Below are 17,525 nucleotides of genomic sequence, written 5' to 3' on the forward strand. Positions count from 1 at the left end.
GTTTAAAAAAGCTGTAATACAAGACCTTTGATGGAAATTGGAGTAAACTGGTGAAAGCGGTTTATTAAAACATGTGCAGACAAGCATGGAAATATAGTACATAACTCAAAAGCTGAGATTGTTCAGTTCTAACAAGACTGAAAGTCAATATTTGGTATGACCACCTTTATTCTTTAATGCAACTTGAACTCTTAGGCAAGATTTCTTCTCATTTCTTTAAGCACTCATCAGGAATAGTTCTCCAGGCTTCTTAAATAAGGGCTCTGTGGAAGCCAATCCATGACTGATAGTGGTTCATTGAGTGTTTTTGCTGTGTCAGGATTATGTTTGGGATCATTACTGAAACATTTTTCCTCAGATTCTCAGTCGGTGTGGGTTAGTTTTTTTCTCTTTCCTCTGTTTCAGCTACTCAACTTTGCTGTCCTTGGTGTAACATGGACCCAGATGGGGACCTAAACCCTGACACGGATGACCTTCCGCTTAGAGTGAATACTACCACATATTGGTCAAGCATTATGTCAGTTCCCAATCACATGTTTTATAGATGGTATTGCATGGTTGATCGAAATTGGACAGTACTTTCTGCATTCACAATTCCATCAATTTTGAAATGCAGCCCTAAACAATGACAGATAATATTTAATTGCTGTATATAGTTTTTAGGCCACCTCTTTTTTTTACCTCTTTTTTAAAATGTTCAGGTACAAGGACTGGACTGCAAATGACAAAAAAAGCAGCCAGTGTCCAAAGAAAAACTGCAAAAAGACCTTCAGAAAACCTGGAGAACAACTGCTCTTAAAAAACTTAGAAGACAGTCTTGCTCCTTGTAACCAAAATATAAAGAAATGAAGAGTAGCTCAAGACTTTAGCACAGTACTATATAGTGCTTTTCTTCACTCACTGGCCAGTCAAAGCGCTTTTCACTTACACATATCTTTATAGTATGCCTAGTGTTCGTTTTACAATGAACTTTAAGTGCTTTCAAATCAACAATAATGGTCATTTAAAAATTGAGAATCAACAGTTACACTAACAAACACATCTTTTGACCATGAAAGGAAACTGGAGCACCCACAAGCAAACATGAAAAGTACTAGCAGAGTATAAATTCTTCATCGTTAACTCGCTGTACAACTAACAAACACCTCACAGTTTACTTCTATTAATTTTAAACCTGCAGTTCTGTTCACTAATATTTTTTCTTTCGTTCCAGCATTTCTTTATAATCTACTACTTGCAACCTCTTAACAAAAACACAGATGTCATTACCTGGCCATTCCCAGACTTGAGAACCCTGCTGGGACAATGAGAACATCAAGTCGGGGAAAGGGGTGCACCCCCAGAACAGCATGGGCTGCAGCCAAACACTGAGGCAACAGCTTAAGGACTCCCATCTGCAAAAGGGAAACAAACCAAAAGCAAAGAACCGTTATTATAGCTCACATATTTAAATAATAAGGAATTTTTTTTAACCGCTCCCCATGGAAATACAGTCTAATATGTTTACCAGGGTGCCAAGAGATGGTAGTTGAAAACCTCTGACACAGTGACACAAACGTTAACTGATGCTGTCTCCTTTAATCATACAAAATTTAATTAGCACAACTCTCAGTGGCTCTTTGTCAGAACCCACCTGGGCCTTTTGCAGAATGCAGGCAGGGCTAAATACACGGTGTGGAATCACCCGCTGGGAACAAGCCGACCGCTCAGTAAATCGGCAAGGGTAGTCGCCATGGGAACAAGAAATGCCGTCATCCACCATGCCTGAATAATCAGTTACAGAGAGTCCCTCATCCTCAAGGGAAGAGTAACAGAATGCAGAGTCTACGCAGGTAGTCTGGTCCCTGCTGTAGAAGAAAACAGGAAAGAAAAGTTTAACCAAAGGCTAATAACAACATTTTTTAAATTTCCATTTTTTCTTTTTGACTACATAGACCTTGAAATACTGAACCATCCATGGCACAGTGTGCACTGTCTCACCGAAATGAAAGGAGTGGAAATATGGAAATGACAGTATACATCACAAACCACAATGAGCCCAAAAATATCTAAGTGCCGACATGCAATCACATTCACTCTAATCCAATATCCAGCACTAACTCCGTCCTCGGCATCAGAACCGTTCCAAGGGTTTCAAGCAACAGCCAAGTTTCCTTCAAGCCATTCACTGAAAATAAAGGCCCTCCTTGTAGTTGGGGAATCATGGGGCCTGCAGCAGGCTATGGCTGGGCTGCTGCTGGAGGACAACCATGAGGGGGAGGAGGAGAATTACTGGAAACCACTGGCAGACTTGCCAACCTGCTGGCCGGCAAAAGGGAGACCCCAGATCGACCATGCCCTGCACAGAGGAAACCAGCCCTTTCGAAATGCTCCAACCTGCGTTTTATATCCTGTATGTCTATAAAATTTATGTAAGCCTCAGTTTTTCTATCCAACAATAATTTCTGCTGGGCACTGAACCTAATGTAATATGGTGAAAGCCTTTATGCATTTGTCATAAAAAAGCTGATTGAGTGCTGCACCCTATTCATCACCCTAACTTCACCTGCACCATTTTTGGTGTAGTGTAAGGAAAGTTTGACCATAGAATGTGGAAGGGCCAGACTTAGGTTAATAACAGTCTGGAGAGGAGGAGGTCCTACTAGAAGGAAAGAACAGGAAAAACTAATAAAATACCTGCCAGTCTGGAGAGGTGAGCCCTTTACTACTTCACTTGAAGAACTTCCAAGTCTAGACACACGCTCAGCCTCAGTCCACTGCCCATACTCAGGCCCAAGTTTGGCAGTCTTGCCACAGTCTGTCCCGTCCCTCACCCCTTTTTCCAGCTCTGGGGGGATTTCTGCTGTGACTTGTTGCCAGTGACCCACTGCCAAAGTGAAGGTGGAGGCGGGCATGGGCATTGTAACATAGTAATTCCACGTTAAGAAATCTGCAGAGAAAATGCCAAAGAAGTGCCAGAGAGAGAAAATAAAAATGTCAAAGGTACAGAAGTAGTAAAGAGTTTAGACGACTGGCAGCATGGAGAAAGAAACAGAAGAAAAATCTGAACTGAAATGCCATTTTGTTTTTACTACACTGCCCAATCTGATGTGTTTATCTTTGACATTTTATTTCTTTTTAGTCCCACCCATCGGTAAAGAGTGACACAATTCTCATGTCCACCTTTCAGATGATGTGAAAGTTATTAAAATCTTGAAAGGCAGCCAGAGAATTATCTCAGTCTGGAAACTGTTACTTCTATTATAAGTAAACTCATAGTACTTTGCAAAAGTATTGAGCCACATTTCTTTAATTTGTTTCCAAGAAAAGAGACATTCTTCTAATTTTTTAAACAGTCGTAAGTAATAGTTCTCCAGTCTTTCTGAATGTCTTTCAAAGGTTCTTTGAACACTGGCTGCTTTTTCGCACATTTCCTAATTTCCGGTCCTTGTACCTCACTATTTCAGAGGAATGCTTTTTGTTTACGCCACTTAACACTGACCTATGAATCATTCAAGAATAAAAAAAGGCACCAAACTCAAGGAATGAATCAATGTTGTGTCTACACAACTGACAACCTAGCAAGAACCCAATTTTAAATTGTATCTTTAGACTCTTTGTTACCAGCAGCTTGTTGCAAAACCACATAATTTGTTCCACTTAATTTATTTAGTTGAACCTAGGAAAAAGATGAAGAGTATCTGAAAGTCATATCCTTAATAATTAGGAAAAAGAAAAAAAAAACCAACAAAGACCTGACGTGGGATCTGAGATTCATCATAAATGGGCACAGCGTGGCTTTTAAGAAAGGGCAACAGGAAGAAAAGGCTGACAGCCATCTGTAAAACACAGTGGAAGCTATGTCATGGTTTGCCACTCCATTTCAGCCAGTGATGTTGGGGATCTTGATGATGAATGCAGTACAGCCATCAGATTTCGATCCACCATGCAATACCATCTGGAAAGAATCTGATTGGCAACAGCTTCATTTTTCAGCATGGCAATGATCCCAAACACACTGCTAATGCAGTAAAAGCATACAAAGGAGAGAAAAACATACAATGGAACATCATCAGTCATGGATGGAATCCCCAGAGCACGGACCTCAACATTACTGAAGCAGCGTTGGATCATCTCAATGGAGAACGGATTAAAAAAAAGGCACACATCCAAAGAAAAGCTTTGAATGTCCTTCAAGACGCCTGGAGAACTATTCCTGAAGACTACTTAAAGAAATTACAAGAAAGATTGCCCAAGAGAGTTCAGGCTGTGATAAAGAATAAAGAGGTGGTCATACCAAATATTGATTTTCAGCCTCATTAGAATTGCACAAACTCTGTTTTTCCCTTATATACCGTATTTACATTTATGTTTACACATTTTCCCATTAATCACTACATCTACTTCTTTTGTGAGCTTTTGCACAGTATATCCTTTATTGTAAACCTTCTCTGTTTTTATTCTTCTCAAAGTTCTAACTGGTTTGTTTTGAACAGATGCTGCCATCATACATATTTGAACTACTGACCCAATCTGAAATGTGGAGCTCTAAAAGGCCTGGAAATGGGCAAGAAATACTTACTGAAAAATGTTCTCTACTGATTCCAATAAAATGCAAAGACCTTTTTCAGTGCAGTTCATACTCCTCTACAATGCTCTTTTCTGGAAGCACTGATATTGATGTTTTTTTTTAAAGCATTAGGCTGATTTTTTTCTGTTTATTTGTTTATGTTTTTATTTATTCCTATTTTTTGTGCCTGGCAGACAAAAAATAAATAAATAAATGAATAGCTAAGCCATTTTAAAAGCTTCACTGTCACACTATCTAAAGATTTAGCCAGCTCAAACTGGATGTGACACACAGATAAACGTGGGCCATTACAATCGGTAAATGTTATCTTATTTGGGAATTAGGCTGATAATGGCTGGTACCAGCTTTCAGCCGATACTTTGGTGCACACGTACCCTTTTTATTTAACCCAACAAATCCAATCTCTCAAACACATCAATAGTCCATGCTCCCATAATGGCTTTTAGTTTCAACACTGGACACTACAGACCCATTTATTCCAAGTAATGAAATCTAATACCAATCCCTTCTTTTCAGTTTAGTAGTCAATAAATTGGTGTAATATTCAAAAGTTTACAAATGTACATACACATATATATATGTATATATATATATAAAACAAAGAAATACATATACAATTGACTTCTGTTGCTAAAGGTTTTTCAAAGCTTACGTGTGTCCCCATCCTCAGCAGGTACTGCCTGCTCCTCCCCACTCATCAAAACCACGCACTCACTGGGGGCCCGTACTGTTGCCTGCCATGTTGACATGGCAACAGGCGGCTCCTGGCAGGGGAAGAGGGCTCGGTTGTTGATGGGAGAACCGGCAGTGTAAACACATACCCTGGAAGGGTAAACAATGGCAAACTATAAACAACCCTCACTTCAATGCCCAAACGAAGCACGCACACAGAAACACACACATAAGTAACGCATACCCCACACAGGAGAGAATAAAATAGCCCGAGGTGTGTTTTTGTGAATGAATTAATCTGTATTATATTATTCTGGCATGCACACTCGGTATCTTACACTGTAACTTTGAACAGAGCAGATTTGATGCCAGTTGCCAGTTTTTTTGTTTTTTTTTTAAATATGCCAATCTTTACTTTAATAATTCAGATGTTTTTCATCCTGAAACAAACCTGTTGTCCTGATCTTTGGTCCACCGCACTGAGCCTCCTGCTGGTTTCGTCTCATAGCAGATCCTGAGAGCACAAGGGAACTCCTGAGGTGATGTGACTCCATTTTTCCTCACCTGTAGACTCCATCGGTCTCTATGGAACTGCAGTGTGCTTCCATTCTGAGCACCAGGGGCATGGCTACAAAGTGAAAAGAGCTGATGCTGCTGCCTCCACTGGCTGGAGGGCATGGAGATGAGGTTCTGAATAAAAGCTGCCTGTGGCTTCCTTGAAACATCCCCTGATTTTTTAGATGGTACCTCTGGAAAGCGGCTTAACATGGCTTCCACAGAGGTGACGTCCACCTCTTCGACCTTTGACACGTCAAGATCACAGCAGTCCAACACTAAGGTGAACTCACCGCCACTTGTAGTGTGCCACAGACTTGATGACTGAATACTTTCTGCATCACCACACATCTTCTCCACCTTTGTTGTAGTCGTTTCAAGCTCTTTTTTATCATCCTCAAGAGCATCCACCTCCTGGTATCTGGATGTAAAACCATCCTGACTTCCTCCAGCCTCGGTCCTCACTCCCGAGCGAGGCTCCAGGAACAGAACAATACTACCACTGATGACCTTACTGTCAAAGTGAACAGTCAGGTCCAGGACATAATGCTTGACCAATATGTGGTTAGTATTCGCTCGAAGCGGAAGGTCATCCGTGTCAGGGTTTAGGTCCCCATCTGGGTCCATGTTACACCAAGGACATCAAAGTTGAGTAGCTGAAACAGAGGAAAGAGAAAAAAAACTAACCCACACCGACTGAGAATCTGAGGAAAAAATCTAACTCATTTCTGTCTATGCATAAAGTATGATGTATTCCACCATCATGGTGACTGCAGGCTACAGCTGCATTTAACTCCAGTGAACTCTACACATGCCCACATTCCACAATGAAACGACTTTCAAACAGGAAAACAATTTCATGATCCAATTTTGATGTGTGTTAACAAAGCAGTACAAGTAAAAACAACTCAACACATAGACAGTAACGGGTAACTATCTGCAGAAACCTATATTAAAGCTCTCCTGCTTTCATTTTTCCTGTCACAGTCCTTCTATTTAGCCTGCTTGGGGCTGGAGGGAGGCTTGGCACGACAGAGGTGCAATTACTATTTACAGTGAGAAATCCTCAGAGCTTATTCAGCGGAGTTTATAAAATTATGAGCACTGAGAAAAAGACCATGATATCTTGAGCAACAGGATGTAGAAAAACATATCTTCCATCATTGTAAAAGATTGGACAACAACAGCCAACTCTGATCCATGTGACCACTCTTTTATTAAGCTCATGCAGCTTGTTAATAAAATTAGTGTCTGCTTACTGTTACTAAGGAAAGAAAAGTTGAGTGTTGCTCTAAGGGTTTAGGAATATGTAGCAGTGGGCGGAAGTGGATGCCAGAGAGCTGTCACACAGTTAAAAGTGATTAAGTTGTGTCCTTGGAGGCAGAGCAGGGCTTGCAGGCAAGTCACAATACTGCTCAACTTTTAATCACAGGCTAAAGTGTGAGAAAACATAAAACAGAAACTTTCGGCCAGCACAGGAAACGAAGGTCTTCACCTCAGTGTTTCCAAACGCCGCACGACGTAAATGAACGTCTGAAGTTTTAAAGTTCACTAAAGTGTGAAGCTACCTGGCTGACTGACATGAAGGAGTTTGGCTAACTTTCCATCACAGGTCTCTCTCATTAAACAGTCTGCGGTTCAACCGCAGCGACAGTGTCGCCACAAATAACCGGCTTCGCTGTGGATAACAGCGTATTTACTAATATTTGTACAAAACAGCTGCTAACATACCGCCGAGCATCACAAGCTCTCGTTTGTTCTACAACAAAGCTGTACCCGTCCTGTGCGAGTCGAGCGTTGATGTCGTCACATTAGTGCGACGGCAGCGGATTGTAGTCCTTCACTTGAATCCCCCCCACTCTCTCGAGCGCTGCACGTTATTTATTTTTTATGATAACTACGGAAGTAACGATTAAAATGCTTTAAAAAAATAATATATACATTCTGATATATGAAATCAGAAAGAATGAATGAGAACGAGAAAGTAGAGAAGTACCAGGTGCAAGAACAACTGGAGCAGATGTGAAAAGTCCACAGTCACCTTTCTTCCCCCATTCTGATGCTCGCTTTAAATTTAAGCCGATTGTGTTGACCATGTCTGCATGTCTAAAAGCGTTCAGTTGCTACCATGTGACTGGCTAATTCAATAATTAGTATCAAGCAGTTGAAACTGTATACCTAATAAAGTGGCCAGTGTGTATATTTTGCTTCCTATTCAGTTTTAGCTTCAGTTAAATTCCAACTTCGGGATACTCTTCAGTGTAATTATTGCATTTATTTATTTCTTTATTTTTGGTCTACGTCTAAACATTTAGTTTTCTTTAGTCTCCCATTTGTTCATTTATGTTCTATTTTTGATTCTGAGACAAAGGACACCAAAAAAAGCTTAGAGTCTTAACATGAGCCTTAAAAAAATCTTTACATAGTCTACTTATAAGTAATAGATGTATGTTTGCATTTTAATTCAGTTATATTAAAATGTGAGTGGACACAGTGGTGACATATATTAATTTTTATTCAGGTTCTTCAACAGCATTGTAAGTATGAGAGTGGGGGAAAAAAATCTATATGTAAAAAAAAAAAACAACAACAACAACAACAACAAATATGTACGAACATAAAGGAAACCCGTGAAACATGAACGCAGTCTCAGTGGGTGTATCCCACGAATACTTCTTACAGCGCTAATATGGTACACGTTTTAAAAATAGGTATACATTTTCATCAAAGCTCACAGCTGATGCATACTGCATAGACATCATTTTATTTACCCCCCCCCCGCCCAAAAAAACAAAACAAACCAAAAAAAAAACCACCCAGCAGCTAATAAATAAGATATGTACCTAGAAACAAATATTTCCATGAGCATTAATCACATTGACAAACATGTACACCCATTTTTGAAACTCCAGGCGCATTTACATCACTGCAATACAGAATGACCTGCAGCATAACATCATTTAGATGAAATGTTTCATCGATGTCACATAAAATCAAGTTGTCACAATTTAATATTCCAAAGCAGTAATAAATTTCTTCACTGGAATGTGTCCTCACGTACTGAGTAAACATAATTTGCAAAGTAAATCCGTGTGGAGTGACTTTTTACATTATTGCATTTCTGCTGAAGTTCCTCACTTCTTAAGTAAATACAGAAGGAATTGAATTTGGCACTGTGTGTATTGCAGGAAGCGGTCTACTTACAGAGAGCAACTGAAACTGTTGGAACATACGCTGAGATTGTACAGTAAACTCAGTCACTGAATCCCACCGACTGAATAATATACTTCCAATTAGTATCATTATTGCTGTTATTTTATCTAAAAATACATTTCCATAAAATACAACGCAAAATAGTTTTAACAACTTTGTAAACACCTTGTTATTATCTGAAGTAATATTTCAAATATATCCACAATGCACACTTTATGTGTATTCCACGTGTGTTTTAGAGCCCTAAAAAGCCTATCTGTCTCCTGTGAAACTCTTAATAAGTTAAACTTTTCTGTTAGCTACATATCCAGGTACATGGCTGGCCTCAACTGTTAACACATGAATCTGTACCTATTTTTCCAGTGCACAAAAATCCATCCACACTCGCTGCTCACACTGGAACATGTCATGCTTAGACGCCCAGAATGGAATTTCAGAGGCCCTTTAGCACATAACAGAATCATTTATCATCACTGAGTACAAAGTGACTTCAGTATGGCACCAAAAGCTTCTAATCTAAACACAATCTAAATAAACACACATTCATTCAGACATTCACATACATCTATATATATGTACATACACAGAACACGAGCATTATTGGCACACGCACCCACACACACACACAAACAACAGGCCTGGGATTAGTAAGGACCTAAGAGAGCTAGTTTACTGACCCAGAGGAAGTGTTTGCAGCATTTTGAGGACTTGAAGTTATCCAAAAATGGAAATTAACACAGCAACAGAAGATTTTACAGTGAAATGCTCAATAAGCTACCCTTTGCCGGTGATTCCCACCCTCCATTTTTGTATGTGCTCACTCGCCTTTCCCTCCTCTTACAAACAGCCTGACATCATAAAAGTGAACACTCAGCCAACATTAATACACATTGCCAGATCACTGAGAAACTGCGAGTCTTCCATTGTTGACACGGCGTACGGCTCCTGCTGTTCCTTTTCTTGTTTTTCCCCCCTCTTCTTTCATCTTCTCTTCTCTTTTTCTCTCTCACTTGTGTGACAGCCTCCCCTTCCTGTCTCAAGCACTCAGGAGTTTTCCTCCTGAGTTCTGCGGAAACTTAGACGTTTGAAGGAATCCCTGCGAGAAGACAGTGGATGAGGGAGGGGAAACAGAAACAAAAGATAATGAATGATTATGAAGAAGAAGAGGTGGAACAATCATGGTGAGAAGGCGAGGGTGCGTAGATGTAAGGTAATCATTTACTTCCCACAACCTAAAAACACCCTGAATCTTAACCATAAATTTCTACCAGATAACAGCGAGAGCAACAGATATTTTTTCCACAACACCAACTAGCTAGTGTTCTTTTACCGAGGCTCGGGTGTCAGACATATGAAATAATTACATGAAAAATATAACAGTTATCACAACTTGTAATATTTTTTTCCCTCTTTTTAAAAACTATGGAGATAAATCGATGCATCTGTGGTTACGTGTACAGCAGTAAACAAAACCAGAAACAACAAGGTTATATTTATATATTCTAGTTTAATGGCTTCCTATGTTCCTATCCATGTTGTATCTAAAAAATAAATAGAAATTGTCAGTTATAATTATAGGCAAAACCAAAATACATTCTTTCTAACGGGGGTGACCCTTCTGGGTGTGAACAGAACCCTGATCGTGACCCATGCTGCGCGCATCATATTTCACCCCTTTTGGATGGAGTGCATCATCTCAGTGGTTAGTGTTGTAGTAAAACAGGTGATAAACAGTATGACTGTGATTAATAATGCTACAGTCACAGTGGGAAACAGTGGTTGGAGACCACAGCACTTTTAAATTTATTGTAATGAACGCAGTTTTGTTCACTGCAGTCATCGGGCAATCGATTTTTCCTAGTTGCAAAGAAGGTTGTGGCCTTGCAGTATTTTCACTGTAACTAAGCCACAAGTCTCTATTGTTTGAGCATGAAGTGCCCTTGGTTTGTCAGTCAAAGCCACCCTCACTCATGATGTCTGATTTAGAAAAAATGTAATCAATTCATTCTCCCTTTCCCTTTGGTTCAGTGATGACACAGCCTGATAAAATGATCAATGTGTGTTTCTCACCTCTGTTTCCCTTGTCAAAGCCGTCTGGTGCGGTGGCTCTGTTTACCTGTTCTCCAGCCGAGGCCTGATGATGGGTTTATAGAGTTCGGGAATCTTCCTCTCCAGCATTGGCCTTAGGTTCTCTCTCAGGCGGTTGTAGTTCTTCTTCAGCTCCTGCTGGTACTCCTTCTGATCTGATGCAATCAGGTGCTTATTCTTCTCAACTGCTTCACCGCACCTGCAGGACAGAAAGTGGCATGTAATTTCATTGGCTGTAATGAAAAAAAAGAATCGAGTTTTCCCCTCAAGCTTTTTTTTAATTATTATTATTATCATCATTATACAGTAACCTCAAGAAGAGCTTCAAAAATAATTCTGAAATGAAACAATCTTTTTACAAGTCACTGTGCTTGTGTATGCTAAGCACCGTCCTGTAACTGCTTGACCAGAATTTGAATCCTTTGCAAACCAGAACTCTAAATGAGCTCAAATTTATACTCGACTGCAGGGACCACCTATTTGGCTTTGTCAAGTAACGCTGCTAGAATGTGAGCTACGATGCAAACGACCCAGAAGTCTGATTTAAATCACAGTAGCAGCAGAAGCAAGAACTCTAAACCCCTATTTTCTCATGTGCTGGGAAGGGGACAATGTTTTGTTATAATGGGGGAAAAAACAACGGGTCTAAGTTGAAGTGCAAGTAGAGGGCAAGTCTGGGTTGTACCCACAGTACTCTATCATGATATGTATAATGGCCAACATACAGGGCAGTCTGCAGGAAATCAAGGGAAGGGGATGATTGCAAACACATGTTTATCTTTTAGCCTTTAATGAAGTTAATATGGAAACTGCAATGTCGTGTAACAGTATACAGTAAATAAGCAGGGTAATGAGCATTAATGACAGTTCACAAGAGTGCAGGATTTTCAAAGACATAAAAACGTCTGGTGGTGTATGGCTATTTATCTGAATGCTTGGCTTATTTAGACAGCTCTTCAGATGAGCATTTGGGATCTTCATTTTGTTTTATGATTTGCAAAATGAGAGCCGTTTGTAAAAAAAGAAAATATGCTTGGCTGTTTAAGTTTCTGAATTGAATAAAAAAACAAAAAATAAAAAAACAAAAAAAAACAAGAAAAACCTATGGGCTTCTTTAACCATTACTGCGTGTATGAGATCTAAATCTATAAATGCAGGATGGGACTAGACAGCAGCAACACCAGAGCATGTGGCAGAGTGGGACATCAGCAAATCCAGGAAACAACAAATCCCCCAAAACCTCTCTTTAAATTTTTAGCTCCACAGAACTCATTTTAAAATACTTTGAAGTTCATGTAGCTACATAATACAACACTAAATATTACAAGATGACCAGCTTAGAAAATAATGCTTTCCTAAGTGGATTTATTAGAATGCCACTGCTGAGAAGATTGGCGTTCAGTGAGTCCTATGTTTACCTGGATTTAGGAAAGAAAATAAACCTTTCTGAAATTACAGCAAATTTTTGCAAATCTGTTTGTAGCATTTAAGGCAGCTCGAAAGTAACAAGAAGGTTCGAAAATGAAAGACACCATTTTTTGGAAGCAAACAACACATAACCATGAGATGAAAGCAAACAAACTCAAGCACACACACCAATACTTTGCAACGTGCAGATATGACACAATCTCGGCACAAAATTATCATGACTCACTGCAGAATGTAGGACATGATGGTTCAAATTATGTTGTGATCATTGAAAATATTTTAAAACTATTGGTGATAATGAATCTAGAGTTAGCTAGAAGAATAACAGCTTAGTGGAAATAGTCTCAATATGTAAATAATATATAATTATTCACATTACTCCTACTTCTTTGCTTCATTTAAACTGTGATCTGGTTGGAAATGTAGTTGTGATTATCACTTCAGTCTCTTCATCTTGACTGACACGCTGTTTAAACAGCAGGGTATCAGTCTCCATCACTCTCACTTCTTTGTGGTGCACTTTTATCTTCCTACGCAGGCAACAATGGAGGCATATAGATCCTGGAGAAGACTTTCACTCTTTCCAAGTCACATCTCACAAATACATTCCATTTCCTACTAAGAAAATCTCTTTGACATCTTGTTGTATATTTCAATCTATTGAGTCGATGCCATTTATTGGAATAAAAAAAAAAGAGAGAGAGAGATAGAGAAAGCAGATTCAAGTAAACTGGCTGGGGAACTCCGTCAGGCTCATTGTTCACCACCATTTATTCACCCTTTGTCACTAGGTGGTTATTCTTTGATAGCGTCTTACCTCATTATAAATTCTTTGAAACACAGGCGCAGTTTGTTGTGGTGACGGAAGAGCTTTGGGTCCGCTGGGATCTCATTCAAGAAGACCTGGGCCACCTCCAACGGGCCCTACAAACAGGGGGCGGAGATACAAGGCAATCAGCAAAAACAAAGAAGCAGCGAGATGAAGAAAGAGAAAGCAAAGAGGGGCTGGAGGAAGGAAAGAGAGGAAGCGTTTTGACAGCAAGTGAACAAAGGAGGAATAAGAAAGCCCCTCATTCATACTGGGGGAAATGACCTACTACCTGAATGGCTAAACGCAACTAAGAGCTACGATTCTGAACTGAAAACACGAGGAAGCCATCAGGAAAGGAGCTGCTGTGATTACCTCCTGTATAGCTAATGTCACTGCTAACCCTGCATACATTCTCCATTTGGCTCCCATTTGCCCAGTATGAGATCTTGTTATCCTAACTTATATTCATCATAAAACCGCAGCGCGCTCGCACAGTATCTGCAGTTAAACAGCTCTGATTAGAATCATAAATGCACTGGGCCTGGGCCTCAGCCCTGGGTCTGAGCTGCCGACCCGCACACAGAAACCTGGCCTCTTGTACTGATTACAGTCAAGAGTTATATGTTTACTGAGCTGCAGAGCATTAGCGTTATGTATACAACCATCAGGTTGGAGCGAGGGACCTGTCAGATTAGACACTGGAAGATAAAGAGTAAGGCGAGCAGAGACGCTATAGCTTGCTTCGTCATTACGCCGACATTCACCATGCTGGCAGGACCTGGAAGCTATCAGATCAAAGAGACCTCCGGTGCAGCACGCCATGCAGCGGATACATGAAAGGAAGAGGGGCCATGAATTGACGTTTTAACTAAATCAGGAGAAAAGCAAAGGAAGGATTAGGGTTGCGGATGGGGTGAGGGCTTTGATGTGTGATCACTGCCATGTCTCCCACCTGCACTCCTTGACTACAATGGAAACTGTAAATGTGGTAGCATAAATAGGAGGTAAATCATTCTGTTATTTTCCCCATCACATTATGCATGATAGAAAGTGTCATTTAAGAAGAACAGCTGTCATTTGGTTAAGCGCAATCATTTCTGCTATAACAGGAGAAGACACACAGTAGTGCAAAATGGCATCGCTGCCTTTATTTACCGAACGGCCCCAAATGCTCATTACCTGGTTAACAGTGGCTCCCACAGAGCCCTGTAGCAGCATCTGTAACATCTTAGCATCGGGTTGTTCTCTGTGTGTGGCAACCGCGAGCTCTCTGGTCTTCTTCTGCATGTCCTCTATGGCCACCTCGATAGGTGTCAAGTCAAACTGGAAATACAAGACAAGTAAATATAGCCAACTGGTATTGCTGCAGCTGTGACGTGACTCATAGCTGCTAGGTGTTCCACACCAGGTGTATTCAGCACTTACCTCCTCTTTCTGAATGACATTGATGCGGGTCTTGACATAGGGGAAAGCATGCATGGTGGTGAGGATGGTCTTTCTCTTGTACTGTTCATTGAGTTCACCCCGAGGTCGCCCACTCTTGGTGAAGGGTGTGGTGTACATGAAGCGCCGCAGGTTAAAGTTCTTCTCAAAGTTTGTCAGTCGGTCTTTCATCTCATAGTCGTCAAAGTAGGGTTCCACATAAGTGATCTGGATATATGCCTAGAGAGGAATGGTGGTGTTTTTTAAAATTATTATTCATGAAAATAGCGTCTTATTGTGATTAAGAAACGTGTGCCTTTAGCTGCATTTTATTGTCTGCTTTTATATCTAATAAAGCAAACTCTGGTATGTGTCCAAAGAATCCATAATTTCTTGCTCATAGTCTACGTGCAGTGCATTTTGGTTGCATTGGGCTGCTGTTTAAAACACGGGGAATTGAGTTCCCACTTGTCATTTGCATAAATTTGGGCCAGTTTATGCAAATCAGATCTGTCCAGCTTGAGTTGATGCCTCTGAAAACTCCAGATGAATCTTTAATCTACGCAAATGAAGACAACTGGCTGGCTTTTCTAGGACCTCGAACGTTTTCAGTGTTTGTGATTCCTTGAACTATTTTAATAACATAAGAGAAAGGTTGCAAATGAGCAGTCATGCTAGTTTCCGGGCTGCTTGGCTGCAGGAGAGAAACCTGTCATTCATCTATCACGACTCTTTCTGTCTCGCCTAGCAATTCTAGAAAGTGGAGCAAACCCTCGAGTGCAAAAACGCTGCTATAGACATACCACTGCAGTTTTAGAGTGTTGGAGAAACAATATTGTAGAAATACACAGTGCAGTGTCCTTAAAGGTGTCACAACTATACAAGTTAGAGTAATGAAACTTTACAGATGTGTGCTTGAGAAGAAAACAAACATTTAGTCTGTGGAGTTCAGGTCATGAGTCTGGAGTACTACTGCAGTAATGTAGGTCAAAAGTTCTGCTGCTTCTATACAGTGCATTCAATATGAACTCGGTATTATGAATTACAGTAAATACAGTAACTTTATATAGATGTTCACATTTATAAATGATATGAGTTTAAATAATACACATTTTTACACCCTATACTCTATGTACAGTTTTGAATTGACCTTTTCCCAGTCATCTTACTATCATGAAAATAGTGTCAAACATTTTAATCAATGTGGATGAAACTTATATATAAACTGCCTATCCTACCAGGATCATCAACATCTATACAGCTTTTGGGAAGTAAGTCTTATATTATGAATGTGTAGTTTCAAAAGATAAAGAAATATATGTACTTATTCATTAGTTTGGTGTTTATAAACAGCCAATTTTGCCATCTAACTATATACAGTGATATAATGAAGATAAAAAGAATAACATGATTAATTAACATACAAATCTGTGTTTTATTACATGAACAAAGTAAACAGCAAGAGCTACAAGCCTGGCAAAAAATGCCCACAGGGGAGATTTTTGCTACTAACATTAGTATTTGATCATTTAGAGATTAACATTTACCAGCTGATGGTTTGGCATAACAGTTACTCACCTTATTGGGGTTGAGCTGTTTTCTGTCCACTGGTGTAGAGTCCTTAATCATCACCAGTGTGTCATCTCCAAAGCACTGACTGTAGAAGTTCTAGGAGTGCAGGAAATTGTGTTGTTAATATACAGTACAGTTCATAATATAGGGTCTTTAAAGTGCAGAATCATTTTTACTCAAATATAAATTGCGATTGGAGGCTACTCCTTAAAGAGTAAAAAGCATTAAAAGAACACTCGAAAGCATGAAATAAACTGAACGTGAACTGATTCACTAATTTGTCTCAAGTGCAGCTGACAATGCATCCGCTACTTTTTTTTCTCTTTTTACCTTTTAGCATGCAAATGATAGCTTTCAGGCGCTCTAAATGTCACAAAAACTCAAGTACAATTTGTGAATCTTTCACTCTGTCGTTCTGCTCACTTAAAGCCTCAAGTGTCAGATCTCACCAGTCCAGCCAGGCACCATATCCTTTATTTCATACCTACACATGCACACATTTTTCCCTTACATACCTCCAGCCTGTGTGATATCTCGGGCAGATGTGTGATCCCAGGCTCCTTGTAGATGAATTCCCGTTCATCCAGATCACCAAACTTGGCCCCATAAAAGCCCACTCGGAAATAAGTTCCAAACATCCTCTTATGTCCCTGGAGGGAAACAAACACACTCAAATTGATACTAATCAGATATTTCTGTTATGTCAATTATCTTTTGTGTTTTTTTAATTATAAGGGCGACTTTGAAGGTTTTATTAAAAGCCAAAAATAAATTTGTAGCCGTTTTTGTTTTAAAGGATGTTTAAAACACATATTTAAATACTGAATAAGAACATGTATGTACCAAAATGATTTTTAAAATGTTTTATCTACAGCATCTTACGATCTTTCTTATTTTCACTTTCAGTAAATAAATGACGCAGCACCTCCTCTGTCATTACCTTCAGAATGATGTTATCAAAGGCTCTCTGAAGTTTGTCATGTGTTGACGCCAGTTTTCTGAAATCTCTATGTGCCTCTAGGATTGGTATGATGATCTTGTAGACCTCGTTTACTGCCTCATAGAGACCACCCTGATGGGAAAGACAGCCATAACTGCTATTTAGCATTACCACAGAGTATAGTATATTTTAAGAAAATATAAACAATTACTGTTAAAGTGCAAAGATTTTCTCTGCTTCAGTTATACAAAGTA

At 39.7% G+C, this 17,525-nt stretch overlaps 2 protein-coding genes across 11 annotated transcripts in view; both read right to left on the reverse strand.

Annotated features, from left to right (window-relative positions):
• LOC116311161 (aminopeptidase O (putative)) overlaps positions 1 to 7,630 on the reverse strand; it is a 90,006-nt gene extending 82,376 nt beyond the window's left edge. For 3 of the 6 annotated variants that reach the window (XR_005615225.1, XM_039621318.1, XM_039621315.1), the window contains exons 1-6: positions 7,529 to 7,630; positions 5,694 to 6,453; positions 5,223 to 5,392; positions 2,677 to 2,929; positions 1,634 to 1,847; positions 1,270 to 1,394 (exon numbers count right to left, since the gene is read on the reverse strand). Coding sequence is in view for 5 of the 6 variants with exons in the window: in XM_039621318.1 (XP_039477252.1) it covers positions 1,270 to 1,394; positions 1,634 to 1,847; positions 2,677 to 2,929; positions 5,223 to 5,392; positions 5,694 to 6,424 (1,493 nt within the window). In the remaining variant the exon portion in view is untranslated. Of the gene's footprint in view, positions 1 to 1,269; positions 1,395 to 1,633; positions 1,848 to 2,676; positions 2,930 to 5,222; positions 5,393 to 5,693; positions 6,454 to 7,292 lie in introns of all 6 variants that reach the window. The other 3 variants (XM_039621316.1, XM_039621317.1, XM_039621319.1) reach the window with 3 other exon arrangements.
• Positions 7,631 to 8,294: 664 nt separating this feature from the next.
• The window catches only part of dock8 (dedicator of cytokinesis 8), a 58,867-nt gene continuing 49,636 nt past the window's right edge, over positions 8,295 to 17,525 (reverse strand). For 4 of the 5 annotated variants that reach the window (XM_031728197.2, XM_031728198.2, XM_031728196.2 and 1 more), the window contains 8 exons: positions 17,272 to 17,403; positions 16,847 to 16,981; positions 16,338 to 16,427; positions 14,763 to 14,999; positions 14,517 to 14,660; positions 13,344 to 13,450; positions 11,127 to 11,297; positions 8,295 to 10,106 (listed from right to left, as the gene is read on the reverse strand). In XM_031728197.2, the coding sequence (XP_031584057.1) occupies positions 10,055 to 10,106; positions 11,127 to 11,297; positions 13,344 to 13,450; positions 14,517 to 14,660; positions 14,763 to 14,999; positions 16,338 to 16,427; positions 16,847 to 16,981; positions 17,272 to 17,403 (1,068 nt within the window). In that variant the 3' untranslated portion in view covers positions 8,295 to 10,054. Of the gene's footprint in view, positions 10,107 to 11,080; positions 11,298 to 13,343; positions 13,451 to 14,516; positions 14,661 to 14,762; positions 15,000 to 16,337; positions 16,428 to 16,846; positions 16,982 to 17,271; positions 17,404 to 17,525 lie in introns of all 5 variants that reach the window. The other variant, XM_031728200.2, reaches the window with a different exon arrangement.

Source organism: Oreochromis aureus, linkage group 12 (genome assembly GCF_013358895.1).
Source record: "Oreochromis aureus strain Israel breed Guangdong linkage group 12, ZZ_aureus, whole genome shotgun sequence".
Taxonomy (NCBI): Eukaryota; Metazoa; Chordata; class Actinopteri; order Cichliformes; family Cichlidae; genus Oreochromis; species Oreochromis aureus.